At 33.8% G+C, this 16,742-nt stretch overlaps 1 protein-coding gene across 2 annotated transcripts; it reads left to right on the forward strand.

Annotated features, from left to right (window-relative positions):
• Positions 1–1,490: 1,490 nt before the first annotated feature.
• On the forward strand, positions 1,491–5,959 carry LOC140450002 (cyclin-dependent kinase 2-associated protein 1-like). Of its 2 annotated transcripts, none has more exons than XM_072543431.1 (2): positions 1,491–1,652; positions 1,691–5,959. In XM_072543431.1, exon 2 carries the CDS (start codon positions 1,787–1,789, stop codon positions 2,087–2,089), a length of 303 nt encoding a protein of 100 aa, XP_072399532.1. In that variant the 5' UTR covers positions 1,491–1,652; positions 1,691–1,786; the 3' UTR covers positions 2,090–5,959. The 2 variants fall into 2 exon arrangements, with proteins under 2 accessions (XP_072399532.1, XP_072399526.1); XM_072543425.1 differs by having other exon boundaries at positions 1,492–1,652; positions 1,704–5,959.
• Positions 5,960–16,742: the final 10,783 nt, after the last annotated feature.

A 16,742-nucleotide genomic window follows, 5' to 3' on the forward strand; every position in this document is an offset into this window, starting at 1 on the left:
ACCCATTTTCAATTTTCTATGAATAGTCAACTTTTCAAAATACGGAATAACTTAATTTGATCCATTGCACCCATATATTTTATTGAGTTCTTTATTAATTATTTTAATCGTTACATGGTGCATTTGTGCTTTTATTTAGTTTTAACATCCCTAATTATTTATTTAATAAAATCATATACACCATCAATCTTTTTCTTTAGAATTGAATACGACTGTTAGTCCAATCGGACTAGGCGAAAAAGGAGTAGCCTTGCATGTCGAGCTACCCCAAATTTTATTATTCTAACCTTTAGGGGGGGGGGTTCAATAGTAGTATAAATTTAAAATCGTGACTGAATTCCTCGCTATTCCTCATTAGCCGATATCTTGAATTTAAACGAGAACCCTTTTGCTCAATATGTCCGCTATATTTTAAACTTTTCGACAAAAATAATACGAACTGAAATTTTTCGAGTTAAGGGGGAAAATAGTAAATTATTAGTAACTAACACTGAACTAGGCCACCGAATAAACTCCGAGCTTCCCATCGTTTCGCCAATGGGAAGAGTTCTGTTACTTGAGGCGAAAATACGACCGTATTTCACGAAAGCGATTGTCACTTGTTATCTACAATCTGTTATTCCCTTTTTGCTGCCATGTTTTTTTCCATCAAATCAAGGTAACGGTCCGACAACCGTTAGATATATATATATATATATATATATATATATATATATATATATATATATATATATATATATATATATATAATATGTATATTATATCATTTTAGGTTTTAGATTTCATGGTTCATGTTCATCATGCCAGGCGAAATGCGCCTTCCACGTAAGTTTAACTTCGAGATAGCTCAAATCACGAAATCATTCTCTTTTAAGCTTTATTAAAAGATCGTCACACACTCTCGATAATAGGGCTCATTTTTGGGGATAACCATCGACTGTTGTTGCAGTGGTTGACTGATATCCAAGGTAGGCAATTATATCCCCAGTAGTTAGCATGGGATTAATTCATTTAATGATAGGTGGTGATAATATTTTCCTGCTGCGATAGCCTACAAATACAGTATAAATCTGAAATTTGCTATACGTAGTACATACAAAACTTTGTTCAAGCTGGAACGGTTTTAATTTGAACATAAATTTTATATGGGTTATTAGGCCATTATAAAATTTCTAGTTCTAGTTTGCTTTTCACTAGTTCAATTTTTTAGTTGCTTCGTTAAATTTTTTGTCTTATTCCATTTGTTGCCTATCCTATCTTTTGTCTGTTTCTTAATGTCTTACTTGGAGAAAGCGCTCCTAAGATTTCTCTTTATCCTTACACGTAGTACAGATAATCTTAATAATGTACCTACTGAACCCTCCTTTAAATTATTCTTAGTCCGACTCTGCAGACCGTGCCAGTGGTTTATAATATGGCCTTCAGTCTAATAGGCAAAACATTAGGCGACTTGTCTACATTTTTAACCAAAAACATAGCGAGAGCATCAAGAAGAGTTATGCTTGCTGAGAGTGTGAACTGCTGTGAACATAGCATCAAAAAGAAGAAAATATGATGGAGCAAAAACATTGGACGATTTTAACTTACTTTAGTTTGAATTAAATAGTTTTTAAATTTTAATTATACTGACGTAGGAGAGGGAGAGAAGTTCTGTAGGTAAAGTAAAATATCTATTCTTATTGTTTTTAAGTTTGATATTTTAGGGCAGCTACATTTAGTATAAAAAATCTGGTTAACTTGTTCAATAACATTTAAATTGCCAGTTAATATAAAATACTTAAGAAAGATGGAAACTATTGATATCCAAGCCATGGAATCTAAACTTAGCGACGTTACTGTAACAGCTATACCAATGAACTCAAACTCAAAACAACCCAATAATCAGCAATCACAGCCCGCCGTTAAACAGGAGCCAGGACAATCCAAATATGCTCAACTTTTGGGAGTAATAGAAGAAATGGGCCGAGAGGTCAGACCAACATACGCAGGAAGTAGAAGCTCAGCTGAGAGATTGAAAAGGAACATTGTATCTGCAAGGATATTAGTAAGAGAATGTCTGATAGAAACTGAGAAAAGTGCTAGACAATAGATTTAACCATAGTGTCTCATAAATTTGACATAAACCCGTCCGAATTGTGTAAGAGAAGTCTATCAATTCTTCCATAGAATGTGTTTTATCTGTAAAGTAATGTGGCCAAAGATGTTATGTTGATCTAATAATTTTTCAACGTATCAACATTAACTGTTGCCATACCACTGCAGGTCTTCTATCTTTTCACTTTTGGTTCTCACATAATATATATAAATATAATGTTGCTAAAATTATTCATCCAAAGTTACAACTGAATTGGTTAAGTTCTGTTACAACAGCATTTTTTCTGAAACCTTTAATATTTGGAGATCATACTAGTTAATAGTATGAATTAAAGAGTAAATATGAAAAGAGGAATTAAAATAAAAAATATTGTTTTTTACAGCAATAAAAATAATTGAAGCTAAAAAAATAACTTGAAATACTTACTTAGATGAAGAGAACAATAAAGAGAATAGTAACATGAACTTCAGAGATAATGACTCTCATAATGAGAGAATAATATCAACTAAAAGTTTTCACTACAAAAATAGGACTAAATATATTGAATGAGACATTACTATGAATAGAAATGGACAAAAAATTAGGCACACCAGAAATTATAAAACCATTTTTCTGTTGTAGTAGCTCTATTAATTTATGAGCCGTGCTTCTAGTCCACTCAGAGTGAAAATAATATTTCATAGGTCTATTTTTAAACCTATACTTAAATCTAGTAGTAAAAAGAAACTAAATACTACAGTGTGATGATAGATAAAACATATTCATACATAAAACTCTTTTTCTAGTGAACAATAGCCATTTTTTATTAACAGTGGAAGTTGAGAGTTTCATGTTTATTTGTTGATTAATTGATACATTTTTGACTTTATTCCTATATCACCTACAGGTATATGCGTTAATATTGTGATATTTCCAAATATAATATTCAATCAGGTATACAAATAGTACAAATAAACTGAATATAAGAAATAGCTGTATATTTTATGGAAGTATAAGAATGTCTATATTTGTATGTGTTTTCACATTATCATCCACTCCAAGCAAAATGTACTTGGCACATATTACAAAGTTGATCTAATTTGATCATTTAAATCATTTTTTTATGAATAAAAATTAAATCAAAATGCCAAAACAATGTTTATAATTTATCAATGTTCACTGATGTTAATATTAAAATGCAAAATAGATTAGAGAAAAGGTATATGAAGATATTTCTCTCTGAGAAATATTTGATATTACTGCAATTTACTATTTTTATTGGGAATAAGTCACAATTTTACTTTACAATAAGTTTATTTTTGATATTTCTATTTCCACTTCGCAAATCGTTAAGATGATATAAGAAAATAGCTCCAGAACAATATCTGATGTTTAGTTGATAATAAATAAATTGTTATATCACATGAAAAATCTGTCAAACTGAAAAAAAATGGCTGTAGTGTGAATTTTCTGTGTAAGCGACAAGAGCTTCTGGTGTTGTAACAAATGGCAATGATTTATTTGGGGTTATCAAGAATTTGCTTAACTGCTGTTTTATAATATTAATAGTAATAGAGTACTTCAATTGACATCCACAGTTGATTATTTACAATCTGTAATTTATAAATTTGAATTATGCAAGAAATGTCTTAAATTGTACTGTGACGATTTCCTGTATATCCATAACACTGATATAACTGATTACTTGGGGATCAACTGGACTAGAATCTAGTCACTGAGTCAAATGAAGCATTTTGCTTTAGCTCATGTTCTCACCAAGTTCTGAACAAGATTCTTGGGGTTGTCAAGTTTCTGGACATAGTTTTAGATGCAAAATGTTTGGTAAAAGCAGTGGTTCAATCAGTACTTATTACTTTTAGCCCAAGTACCATATTCAGTATGGAATGGAGTATTTCTAGAGAATAGCTTATTCTTTTTGTTATATTCCGTAAAATGCTGTATTGCTTCTCTGGGTATTGCTTGAATATTTCATCAAAATATTTTGCTTCATAAGTCCTTATTTTGTTTCTCAAAAATTTGATAGTTTTCAGTATCTGACAACTTGTTTTAAATTATTCACAATTGAGATAAATATCCATTAAGAGTCCTACAATACACTTCATATATATCAAGTAAAAAGTTGCAAATTTAAGGTTGGTACAATTCAAATGTGAACATTCTTTGGTTGTGGTGGAATTTTTACTGAAAATTACTATAAGTCTTGTCTTGGCCAGTAGTGTTAGAAAGATATATGACAATACTGAATGAATATATAATGTTAATATTATTTTTTTATAAAGTTTCCGCAATTTTCCATGGTTTCCATCCTTAACCTTTTTGATATATCTTTTTGATTATGAAGTTTGATTTTGAATGTTTGATTTTTCAGTGTTTAAGTGGGAACTTTTTGCTGGCTAACATAAAAAACATTTATGTTATTTTTGATCTACTCTCTTATTATTTAAGCTGTATGAACTTGTGAATTATCCTTTTATAATTGATTTTTTCACTATTCACTATTTCTTACATGTTGAAAAAGACCCAGAACAAGGTTCCTTGATAACAGCAATGTAGACATGAGAAATATGGGAAGATGTGCTTGACAGAGGATGGTGATCGATAGGGACGACTGGAGAGAAATTCTTTAGGACTCACACAGGGTAAAGCCAGAATGATGATGATGAAAAGTAAAATTATCTGGAAAAACGTAGATACTAATATTAACATTACATTATCTAAGACATTTGTGGAATCTCAGATGTTAATCACCCACCAATTTGCCAACACATTTCAAGACCGTTAACACTTATCTATGTCTAAACATTGATGCCAAATGTCCACTATTAGTAGTACCCATATAATTAATAATAGTAAACATATAATTGTTTAAACTTAAACTCGTAACTTTCACTTTTAGAAGATTGGAACATTTTCTTATCACAGAATAATGTTCTTTTCGTGTTTTCACAGCAGTCAAAAGAGCATTTTATTCATTTTCAGTAGCTACCCATCGTCTGCCTGAAAGCTAGACGCATTCTTTACTGATCTTGTCAGTGTTTCTGAACATACAATAAAAATCGTTTACGGACATTTAATTCATCAGCCAATTCACTTAAAGGCTAATATTCTTTCAATGTTGCTATAGCTATTGTTGTTAGTTAAATGTTGTGGCATTTCTGAAAATTTATTTTGATAATTTTTAAGAACTATTAAATATGAATGCAGTGAAAAATTATGTGCAAAGTCTAAACCACACAATTACATTTTGGTATTCACAATTCAGTTACTATAAACTAAGTGAAATTTCAAAATAAATTTGAAATTCCAACCCACTATTGTAATACCAATATATTATTAGTTAATTTAATTAATAAAATTAATTTAATTAATAAAATTAACTTATTGCCAAATGTGCACTAATTTTGGTGGAGTGGATGCAGTTCTTTTTAATTGCCATGAATATGTCCTTAACCTTCAAAACTTGTAAAGGTATTGACTGTGGAATTGCAAAAAAACTGTATATTAACTTTTCTGTATTTAAATATTTTTTGCAAATCTTTTGTTAGAAATTATAGACTAAAGGTATTAAGTTCACTGTCCAGCACTTAATTTAATAAAAGTATTGGCAAATCTGGACATAGGAATCAATCTATCTACAATAATAACATATCTACAGATTTAATAATAAATTAGAATTAAAAATATTAACCATATTGACAAAATCCTGAATTATCAATGTAGAATTGAATAGTTTTTATTTATGCTGTATGTGTGATTTTGTTAATTTGATGAGTTTAGTTTCTTGCAATCCACTTCAAGTGTGTTCTACCTTTGATTCTTTAGAGTTAGGTATTATTATTAAAATAAAAGTGTGTTTTCATAACCCTTTTGTATCATTCTTACCCATGATTATGACCGCGTATGTAGCTCAATGAGCAATTCTAATCGAGGTTAAGCTCGATCGTTCTAGTATTCGAATCTCCTACTTGAACCGATATTTTATAGAATTTATTGCATATGAATCACGATTGCAATGAAAGCTTACACTACATAATATATATACATGTAAGGAGTATCGCTGCAGAAAGTGTCTTTAACCAAGGAGCTAAAGGCCCAATATCTGAAACCCAGCGACTTGACTGGACATTTGGAGATTCTAAGGATTGGAACAACGCTGTCTAGATCTTGTTTCGTCATTATTTCCACAAAAAAGATTTTGAACGCACACTAAATATCGTCAAACATATTCAATAAAGTAAGTTTGTTTATGGGTATGATAAGGCCGTTAGTCGTTGTAAAGGAGCTAATACCGCTTTTAGCGGGCCAGAATTATTTTGCGGTATCCTAAAAAGGCCAAAGATGTCTGAAATGGAAAAAGAAACTTAGTACATTATACTTTTAAAATTTTCAAAGAAAAAATTTATATATACATAAAATTAAAGAAAGATTAAGCACACTACACAAATACAAAATTGTTACGTGCAAACAATATTACTGCTACATAAAGATGCTACTTAAAAAGTCTTGATCTTCTCAAGCTTTCTGCGCCATTCTGCTTTGCCTTACTTGAATTTTCCAGTTGGCAACACCAATTTTCTCAGCATCCTGTGTTACTCCGTCCATTCACCTCAGCTTTAGTTTACGATTCTCAGTCTTACGATTATACACCTACTACAAAAAACCTCTTATGGTTATGTACTATGGTTGAAATTTACAGTTTCATCCAATTCTGACAATTTTTTAGTTGTCTGTAGCAGTTGAAGTATCTAGGAACATCTTTGACTACAGTCTCTACCTTACAGCTCCTAGTTGTATAAAAGTGTCAAGGTACAGTTTTGGCTTTGCATCAGTAACCATCCGGATTGCAACAGACTAGTACTTGCACTTCGGTGTCTTTAAAGATTTCGTCCACCATATTTCTTACAACCCCCAATCCAATTGGCGGAATTCTAGGTTTCGCCTGGCTATCGTTTGCACGAGCTCCCTCAATTGAAGTAATGCTTCCCACACATCTTGGTAGGTAGGTTGGTCATGGGCAGTGTCTTTGGTTACCAGATAGTAAAGGTAACTTAATGAGTCTTTGAGTTTCAAAGATTTTCCAGGGGCTGGTAGTTCGCATTAGTTTAGCAACTCTACCAAACTTCCTTCGAAATATGGATACCAAACCTTGTACGTCTTTAATACTTACCGGGATGGTATGGGCTAGTGAGTAGTCATCTAGAAGTGCGAGTAGATCTTGTTTTTCTTCAGTGGTAACACCATGTCTTGCTTTACCGGTACCTCCATAAGTCCCCGATAATTCCGCTAACGTGAGGTCAGGTACTTCTTGGACTTCCACTTCTTATACGGATTCCACTTCCACTGGTTAGGGTGTACTACCAATGGCTTTCCCCGCGGAATCTTGCTTATTCGGTAGATCACATCCTTAATCTTCTCCATAATGAGGTACGGACCCTCCCAGAACTGCTGCAACTTGGGAGAACAATCTTTTTGCTTTTTTGGATTATAGAGCCAGACTTCGTCGTTCTTCTTAAAATATCCCTTTTCAGCTTGGATATCGTACCGTTTCTTCATTCGGTAGCTAATGATCTGAAGCTGGGAATGGACCAACTTGTATATATCTTTCATTCTTCTTCCAAATTCGCTCAAATAATTTCCAGGTCTACATCCAAACCCGAGCTCACAAGGTAGTTGCATCTCGCGTCTAAATATCTCCAATGCCCACATTACTTGCATCTGTATCTAAAATAAAGTCTCCTTCTGACAGTGGATACCCTAATATCGACGATTAAATACTTAAGGTTTCAAAGGCAGTTTGACAGTCTCCATCCCAGCAGTAATTCCTTGCTTCCTCTGTAAGTCGTGTTAACGGCTTAGCGATATTTGCAAACTTCTTAATGAACCTCCAATGGTAAGTACATAGCCCAAGAAGACTTCTTACTTGATATTTGTCGATCGGTTCTGGCATAAGTCTTTCAAATGTCGCAGGAAGATTATAGAGTCTGAATGGCATAACGTTGAGTTGCCACAATCTAGATCAAGTGGTGAAGGCTGTCTTTTTTATCTACTGGCTCCATCTCTAACTGTCAGTATCCAGACTTTAATTCCAAAGTAGGAAACAATTTACTTCCAGCCAATGTATCCAACGTGTCGTCAATCCGAGGGAGAGGATAACTATCTTTCTTGGTAACATTGTTCAACAAACGGTATTCCACACAGAACCTCGTAGTTTCGTATTTCTTCTTGACCAGGACCACCGGAGAGACCCAGGGGTTGGTAGAAAGTTCCATCATCTCATCTTTTTTAATTTCCTGAACAATCCTTTCCGCTTTCTCTCTCTTCGCCTGTGGTAATTGTCGAGCTCTTTGACGAATTGGCTTAGCATTACTAATTTTATGTTTGACAATCGTAGTTCTTCCCGTCTTTTCTCCATTTGGTACGAAGATGTCACGATACCGCCGAAAAAATTCACTTAAGTTCATTTATCCACCTGATTTAGAGACTGACCAGCAACTGCTGGTTCGATCATTTGATTGAATATTTGTTACACTCCCGGTTGATAGTGGTTATGTTTAGTAGTTTAGTGATCTGTGGTTCACACCCGTTCGATGTTGGCCTTGGCCACGGAATAATAAACAATCAGAATGCCCACTCTGCTTGAAAAAATAAGTACGCGCAGACGGAATCAGCCATGTTTTAGTCGGAACCAGTGCTATTCAGTGACATTTTATCTGGTGTGCATATACAAATTAACCCGGTTTAATTTATTTACGGCGACTACAGACATAATATGTACTATTTTATTAGTATGTTTAGTTGAAGAATAGATTAAATTATTTCAAATGTACTAAACTATTAATCTATAAAAATTTAAATTACAGTTCTGTCGTAGCTTGTCACAAATTTCCAAATTAGAGTCTATGTTTCCGTCTAAAGCATGGCGTTCGCGTGCTGATAAACTTCAAAGGCGGCATCTGAGAGTGGGCATTCTGATTGTTATTTATTCTGTGCCTTCGCCATGAAATAGTATTCGAAATTTCTACAGGGATTCAGAGCCGGCTTATAAAATAGCAATAACAACGGAAGCACTTAAATTAGATTTAGAAAAGTTAGAAAATCTCATGAGGAAGGCACAATAACGGCAGAAGCACTCAAAGAAATGGGAGACATGGAGATTGAAATAATGTTCAAACTATGTATTGAAATCTGGAACACGGGAAAATGGCCAGATGATTGGCGAAGCTCACTTTCATACCTATCTACAAGAAAGGTTCACCAACTATCTGTAATAACTACCGTATATAGCCCTAAACTCCCACGAGTAAATATCTTTTTTATTCTCTTTATGTAGACATGAATATGTCTGTTTTTCAATGTGCTTCCAGTAAGTTGTCGTTCCATCGTTTTCGTGGTCTTCCTATTGGGGAACCGTCTCTACTTCTCTATTTATTGTCATTCGACTTATATGGTCGTTCCATTCTCCTCTTCTATTTCTTATCCAGTCCTTGTGATGTTCTATACCTTGCAGCTACGTCGTATATATGTACCTACTTCAGTTCTGTCTCATAGTGTCTTACCACAAATTTTTTTTTTTTCATCTCTGCTGTTTCTAACATGCGGATGATGTTGCCATAATAAGCCGCAACAAAAGGGTATTAAGCGAAAAAGTTATAGAACTGAAACGAGAAGCTGCTACGTTTGGTCTATATATAAATGAAAGCAACACAAAATATATGGAGGGCACAAAATCGAATGAACATGAGAATCTGAAGATAGACAAGCATACCTACAAATATGCCTCCACTTTTCCCTACCTAGGCTCAATAATAAATGACAACAACATCAGTCAAGAAATACAAGCACGGATTCTTAGCGGTAATAAGTGCTTTTATGCATACAAAGACTGAATGAAAAGTAAGTTACTGAATCGTGAGTCTAAGCTGAGAATCTACAAAACAGTAATTAGACCAGTGGTCACATATGGATGTGAAACGTGGACCCTCTCAACCACTGATGAAAATCAACTGAGAATGTTTGAGCGCAAAATACTAAGGAAGATATTTGGACCAACCCAATGCAGCGATAGTTCGTGGAGAATTAAAATGAACCACGAGCTGGATGAACTAATGCAGAGCGCAGATATTGTCAGATTTGTAAAATCACAAAGACTAAACTGGCTTGGTCACCTAGAAAGAATGCCAGATAATCGAGCTGTAAAAGTAGTCCAGAGATGGAAGCCCCAAGGAAACAGAACAAGAGGAAGGCCCCGTAAAAGATGGATAGACGACGTAGAGAGGGATCTTAAAACCATGAACATCAGGCAGTGGCGAAGGAAAGTATCCGACAGGGCAGAATGGAAGAACATTGTTAAGCAGGCCAAGACTCACAAAGGGTTGTAGCGCCATTAGAAGAAGAAGAAGAAGCTGTTTCTAACATCCTTTTTGTCCTCACTGTGTTAGGTCGTGTATCTGCTGTGTATGTCATTATTATTGGTCTGATGTCTGTTTTGTAAATTTTGCCTTTAATTTCCTTTTCGATATTTTTATTTCTCCATATTGTTTCATTCAGGTAACCTGCAGTTGTGTTTGCTCTACTAACTTGATCATCCATTTCTGTTTCGAGCTCTCCATAACTATACAATGTGATGCCTAGATATTTAAACTCCGTTCTATTATCTGATGTGCCAGCTCCAATTTACATCTTAGTAGATTTGTTGTTATAACCATGCATTTTGTTTCTTTTTTGGGGAAATTAACATGTTAAATTTTCTGGCGGTTATATTAAATTGGTGCAGCATACGTTGTAAATCATCTTCAGTTTGAGAGAAGAATTCTTATTTTTTTTTTAAATTTCATTCATGATCAGGTTAAACAATAGAGGACTCAGGGATTCCCCCTGTCTTATCCCATTGCCAGCTTCAATTGGTTAAAATGTGGAAGGTGATTCTCAAGTGAGAAAGGCAATCAGCCGAAACAGCTGTAGTGATAAGAATTTAAAATAAATTTTGTGGAAGTTTGAAAACAAAGTTTTCAGTGTTTTATTGTTACAGATGTTAATATGTTTTTCGTTATAATCGAAACGGAAAATCTCAGTAATAAACGTAAAAGCTATGCCTGGAACATACTGTGGCTCACATCATTACTAGAAAAATACATCAGACAAAACAGCCAAGGGGAACTGATAAACCATAAATACTACAGACACAAATATCATGAAATAGAATAAAAAGATGGATACATTCAGAGGAACAAGAGAGCACACCGCATGAAATCCAAAAGAACAATCACTGGTTGTCGGGGAAACCTTAAAATTAGTGGAAGAAAGAAAACTTATGCTACAACGTACCACAAAAACAGGAAACAACTGGAGCAATATGCAAATCGCAATGAACATAAGAAACATGCAATCAAAGAGGCAGAACCAATCATTTTACGAGCAGAAGTAGAGAAGCTCTCAACCAACTTGTAACATTTTTTTTATAATTAAAATAGCAAACAATTTTTAATCCCTTTACCCCCGTTGCTGATACGCCCATGGCCGTATCTGCAAATATATACGCGGGTAGTCTTGTTTACCATTAGCAAATTTTTATTGGAACCTACCGAGCTATCGCGGAGTTCTCAACGTACGGATAGATCATACTTATCAAAAGAGGCCGAAGTAGTATACTTTATGGTAGGGCTTGGTTAATCTCTTTTCGGTTCCAGGCGGGTTCTATTTGACACTTTGGTAAACATAGTCGTAAAAGTACTTTATAGTATTGTTCTGAAAGAGCGTAATTCAAAAGGTTTTATCTCTTCTCACATTTCCAACAACAAAAGTCCCGTTACTGTCTATGTTCGTTAGAACCTTTCCTATCTTCCTAGAAATGGAAACAGCCTGGCCTGTCATTTTTAAGAGGGGATATCCCACATTTTTTTGGGAAGCTTGGTAAATTTTGAGAGGAAAAAAACTCACTTCTGACAGGGCAGTCTTTGAGTAAAAGCGCTTGCTTATCTTACCGTTCTCTGTGAATTTTTTCTTTAAGTGTGTATACACTTAAATATTTGAGTTTCTTAATCTAATACCATATTAGATTAAATATGGTTATAAAATACCTTTATTTTAATTAACTTCAGTGCTTGATACTAGTAAAAGTATAATAGAGTCAGTCAAGTAGTGTAGCAGCCATCAAGATTTATTGTAAGTTATCGTAATCATATTACCTTCAATTATTTGGGCGAATAATATGATAATCGTATTACCCAATCCTGGACGAATCAGCGTTAAACCATTTCTTAACCCCTTAACTACCAATTTAGCAATTTAATTAAAAGAACATTTAATATTTTTATACGAACTTTCAATCAGCTATTAAGAACTCCTCACTAATAATTATTACGAACATTTAATTCTCAGTAAGAACAGTTAATCATTAAACAACAGTGCGAGATAGACAGTTAACTTACAACCAAGTGCGGGTTGGTTTAATTTTTATAATACAGAATTCTTGTAACCTTTTTGTATTCTTTTGAATTTAACTTTTATTTGCTATTATATATATATATATATATATATATATATATATATATATATATATATATATATATATATTCAAGAACACTAGTACAGTATTCACTGCCTTCTCTCGCTCAACCGTTTCCATCTCTCTCTGTTATCCCATTCTCCAGTGTTTAGGCCTCTCTTACTCATGGCGTCGTCTACTTCGTTCCTCCAGAATTTTCGGGATCGTCCTCTTTTCCTCCTTCCTATGGGGCTCTATTCGGTTATTCTCTTTATCCACCTGCTGTCGCTAGTTCTTCTTACATGTCCATACCACTTTAGTCTTTTTTGTTCTATATATGTTAGTATGTCTGTTTCTATTGATGTTCTTTGCTTTATTTCGTCATTACTTCTCCTATCCATTCTTGTTACTTTGCAGCATCTTCGCAGGCATTCCATCTCTGTTGCTACTATCTTATTGCTGTTTTTCTTGTTTATGATCCAATTTTCAGCCCCATATGCCATATTATGTCATAATACTTCGCACTAATGTTTTATAAATCTGTGTTTTTGTCTTCATATTTAGGTGTCTATTCCACCATACTGAGTTAAGTTGTCGGTTGCTGTTCTTGTTTGTCCTAATCTTTGTATAATTTCTTCCTCTGTTGTTGCCTTTTTCGTGATTATAAACCCCAAGTATTTGAATTTATCCTTTCCTTTGAGTGTTACGTTGTCATCAATCTGTAGATCTTCTGTCTTCTTTACTTGTAGATAGGTACTTTGTTTTCGCGAGGTTAATGTCTAGGCCAGCCTTGGTATATTCTTCTTGTAGTTTCTTCATCATGTAGCTGAAGTCATCTTGGTCTTGTGCAATCACTACTTGATCATCTGCAAAGCTTAACGTATATAGGTATTCGTTCCGTATCGGTACTCCTATGCCTTCGCATTTTCTTTTCCATGTAGACAAGGCTTTCTCTAAGTATATTTTGAATAGGGTTGGAGAAGTGGAACAACCCTGCAGGAGCCCTTTTGTTGTGGTGAAGTCTCCTATGATTCTTGTTCCCATTTTAATGGAGACTTAATTTTCTTTATTCAGAGCTTTTGTAGCTTCTATGAGTTACGTCTGTATTTCTAATTTGTACATTGCCTCCCATAGTTCTGACCTTGGCACAGAGTCATACGCCTTTCTCAGGTCCACAAATGCCAAATTTATACGTATTTTTTGCTTTTTTCTTTTCCAACAGTTGTTCCAGTGTGTATATGTGGTCTATGCATGATCTTCCTGCCGTGAAGCCTGCCTGATCCTCCCCGATTTTGCCTTTTATCGCTTGCTCTATCTTTTCTCGCAGTATCTTCCCATATACTCTTTATTTGCTATTCATTTTTTAAATTTATTGTACCCGTTATCTCGAGATAAGCCCATAAACAGCGAAGAGAGATATCTTTAATCAGCTTTAGTTGAATTTTTTTTTAAATAATATTAGGATCTCTTCGCTGAATTATATTGTATTTGTAAAGGTATTTCTTAATCATAATACTGTTTATTTCTTTATGTATACAACCATTTATTAATTGATGGTGCATTTTTTTTACTTGTGTTTACATTCAGATTTATCCAAATTTAATCGTGTTGTTGAATACATTGTTTTGTTTTATCCATGAATTTTATTTCTCGACTCCTAATAAGTTTTCTGATAAAATAATACTTCTGAATATTTGCTTATTACATTAAATTAGTATTATACCTTCGACCAAGAGAAGGATCAGGCTGATTTAGTTTCGAAGTAGGTGAACGGAGTCCACCTAATATATTTATTATTTATGTAGGTAGTGTGTTGACCAAATTTATTTAATAATTAACTGTTGATATCTTTCCTTGGATTTGGTATCAGAACCTAAATATCTCTTTTTCGTTTCTAAGGTTTCTTAACTTTCCCTTTGAACCGCAAAAAGTTAAGTGCTGCCCATTTTTCTATCTTATCTTCGGTAATTTTACCCATTTATGTTTTTGTTTATTTCTGTACCTTTTCTAATACATCTTATCCTGTCCTATCTTTACTTATGTCGTCCGTTGAACCCATTCCCGGCTCCAAAAGCTAGTTTTGAACCCACGACTCGCTCTCCACCAACCATCTGGCTGCCCTCTGCAGTGTCTCCATTGGTGACCTTTCTAGCACCATCCAAAAAAGGTTTCCGAGGTTACAAACTAATAAACAAAAAAAAAACAGTGATCGATGGCATACATACTAAAAGCAATGGGCGAGATTGGCTATATACTGAACTGATTGGTAATACTGAATATGAGCAACATGAATGGATCTCCTGATGAGTGGTGAAAATCAACCTTTATCCCTATCCATATAAAGGATCACTAACCATATTCAGCAATTACAGTACCATTGCCCTTATTCCTCATGCAAGCAAAATCCTGCTACATATAATCAATGAACGGCTTAAGAACTCTACTTCCAGAGATAGCCGGAGAACAATGCGGCTTTGTAGCAGGGAAAGGAACGCGTGAACATATTGAACACCAGATAGATAATAGAAAAATCGAGTGAACACAATATATTACTAATATTGCTGTGTTTCGTAAATTATACAAAGGCTTTTTTTTCAGTAAAATGGGATCCCCTCTGGAGTAAAAAAGGAAATATGGGAGTCCCTAACCACCAAGTTAAGTACAAAGAATATATTCAAATGCGTTCAAGACAAAAAAGGAACTAGACAGGGTTGTATAATATCACCATTAATATACAACATATATTCTGAATATACAATGAGAAAAGTACTAGACACATGGGATGGAAAATCAGTAACCTGCGATACAGAGATTTATACTGCCAGTGAATGAAATCGAAATAACTACTATCACCAAGCGGCTAAACCGCTAACATGGGAAAAACAAAAATAATGATATACAGGGCCAATAATAATCTACTGTACATACACCCAGTGGAGAATTAATAAACTTAATTATAGAAATTAATAGAATTACTTATAGTTATTAATTTAATATAGAATATAGTATTAATATAATATACAATTACTTATAGAATTAATAGAATAATAGATATATTTGTATACTTGGGCTCCCTTATAACCAACAATGGCGATTGCACTTCAGAAATCAAGCATAGACTAGCAATGGCCAGAACCGATAAAGCGAAATGAATTAAAATATGGAACGATCAAATACTAATTTCAGATTCATCAGTGACCTTAATTTTCCCATTGCTACATACTCAGTTGAAACATGGACTATCAAAAAAAAACTGATAGAAGTAAGATCGAAGTCTTTGAACTTTGGGTCTACAGAAAAATTCTACGCGTTTCCTGTATCGAACCAACCTGCCAATTCTGGAAGAACTTAATATAAAAGACAGGTAATTAAAAAAAGTAAACCGAGTATTCTTCCTAAATTACTTCGGCCACATAGCCAGAAGAATGGGGACTACGGAACAATGGTAGAAGGCCGAAGACTGAGAGGAAGATCTCCATGGATACATCAAATGAAGACTGGTGGACACAGAATTTCAGCCAATGGAGACATCAAGCTAATAGTGTCAAGGGCTTAAGAAATGAGGAGAACCACAAAGGAGGATTCAAAGAAGAAATATGTTAACACCTTACAATGGCCAGATAAGCAACGGCCAAACTACTAAAATTTTAAAAGATACGACCATAACTAAAAACACCAAACTACATCTGATGCTGGTTTATTTTTCCTATCACTACCTATGCTGCAGAAACATGGACCATCAAAAATTCTGACTCATAACATATAATGGTCTTTGAAATGTGGATCTCAGCACACTGCATAAATAAACCCTAAAATAATGTACCTACCATTATAATTTGTAAATAGTTGTACTAGTACTAGAAATTTCATTTAGAGTATGTGTATTAACGTGGAATATTAAAGTTATCGAAATTTTTTATTTGGTTTATTGTAATTTATAAATATGTTATGGAAGTAAACTATATTTTTACTCCATCTAAATGAAAATAAGGTTTTGTGTGAAATTATAAATAAATATAATAAACTATGCACAAAATTCAAAACTAGCACGACTATTTGTTTGAACATACTTTTTTGCCATACTGGTGATAACTGTAATGGTATTAAATTTTCATCAATGGTGTAAATAGGGACATAGCCACCAAATATTCTCTAAAAATAATA

The sequence above is a fragment of the Diabrotica undecimpunctata genome, chromosome 1 (genome assembly GCF_040954645.1).
Source record: "Diabrotica undecimpunctata isolate CICGRU chromosome 1, icDiaUnde3, whole genome shotgun sequence".
Taxonomy (NCBI): Eukaryota; Metazoa; Arthropoda; class Insecta; order Coleoptera; family Chrysomelidae; genus Diabrotica; species Diabrotica undecimpunctata.

Excerpts from the sequence above, each read along its gene's own strand:
- LOC140450002 (XM_072543431.1), top strand. The coding sequence starts at position 1,787 with ATGGAAACTATTGATATCCAAGCCATGGAATCTAAACTTAGCGACGTT.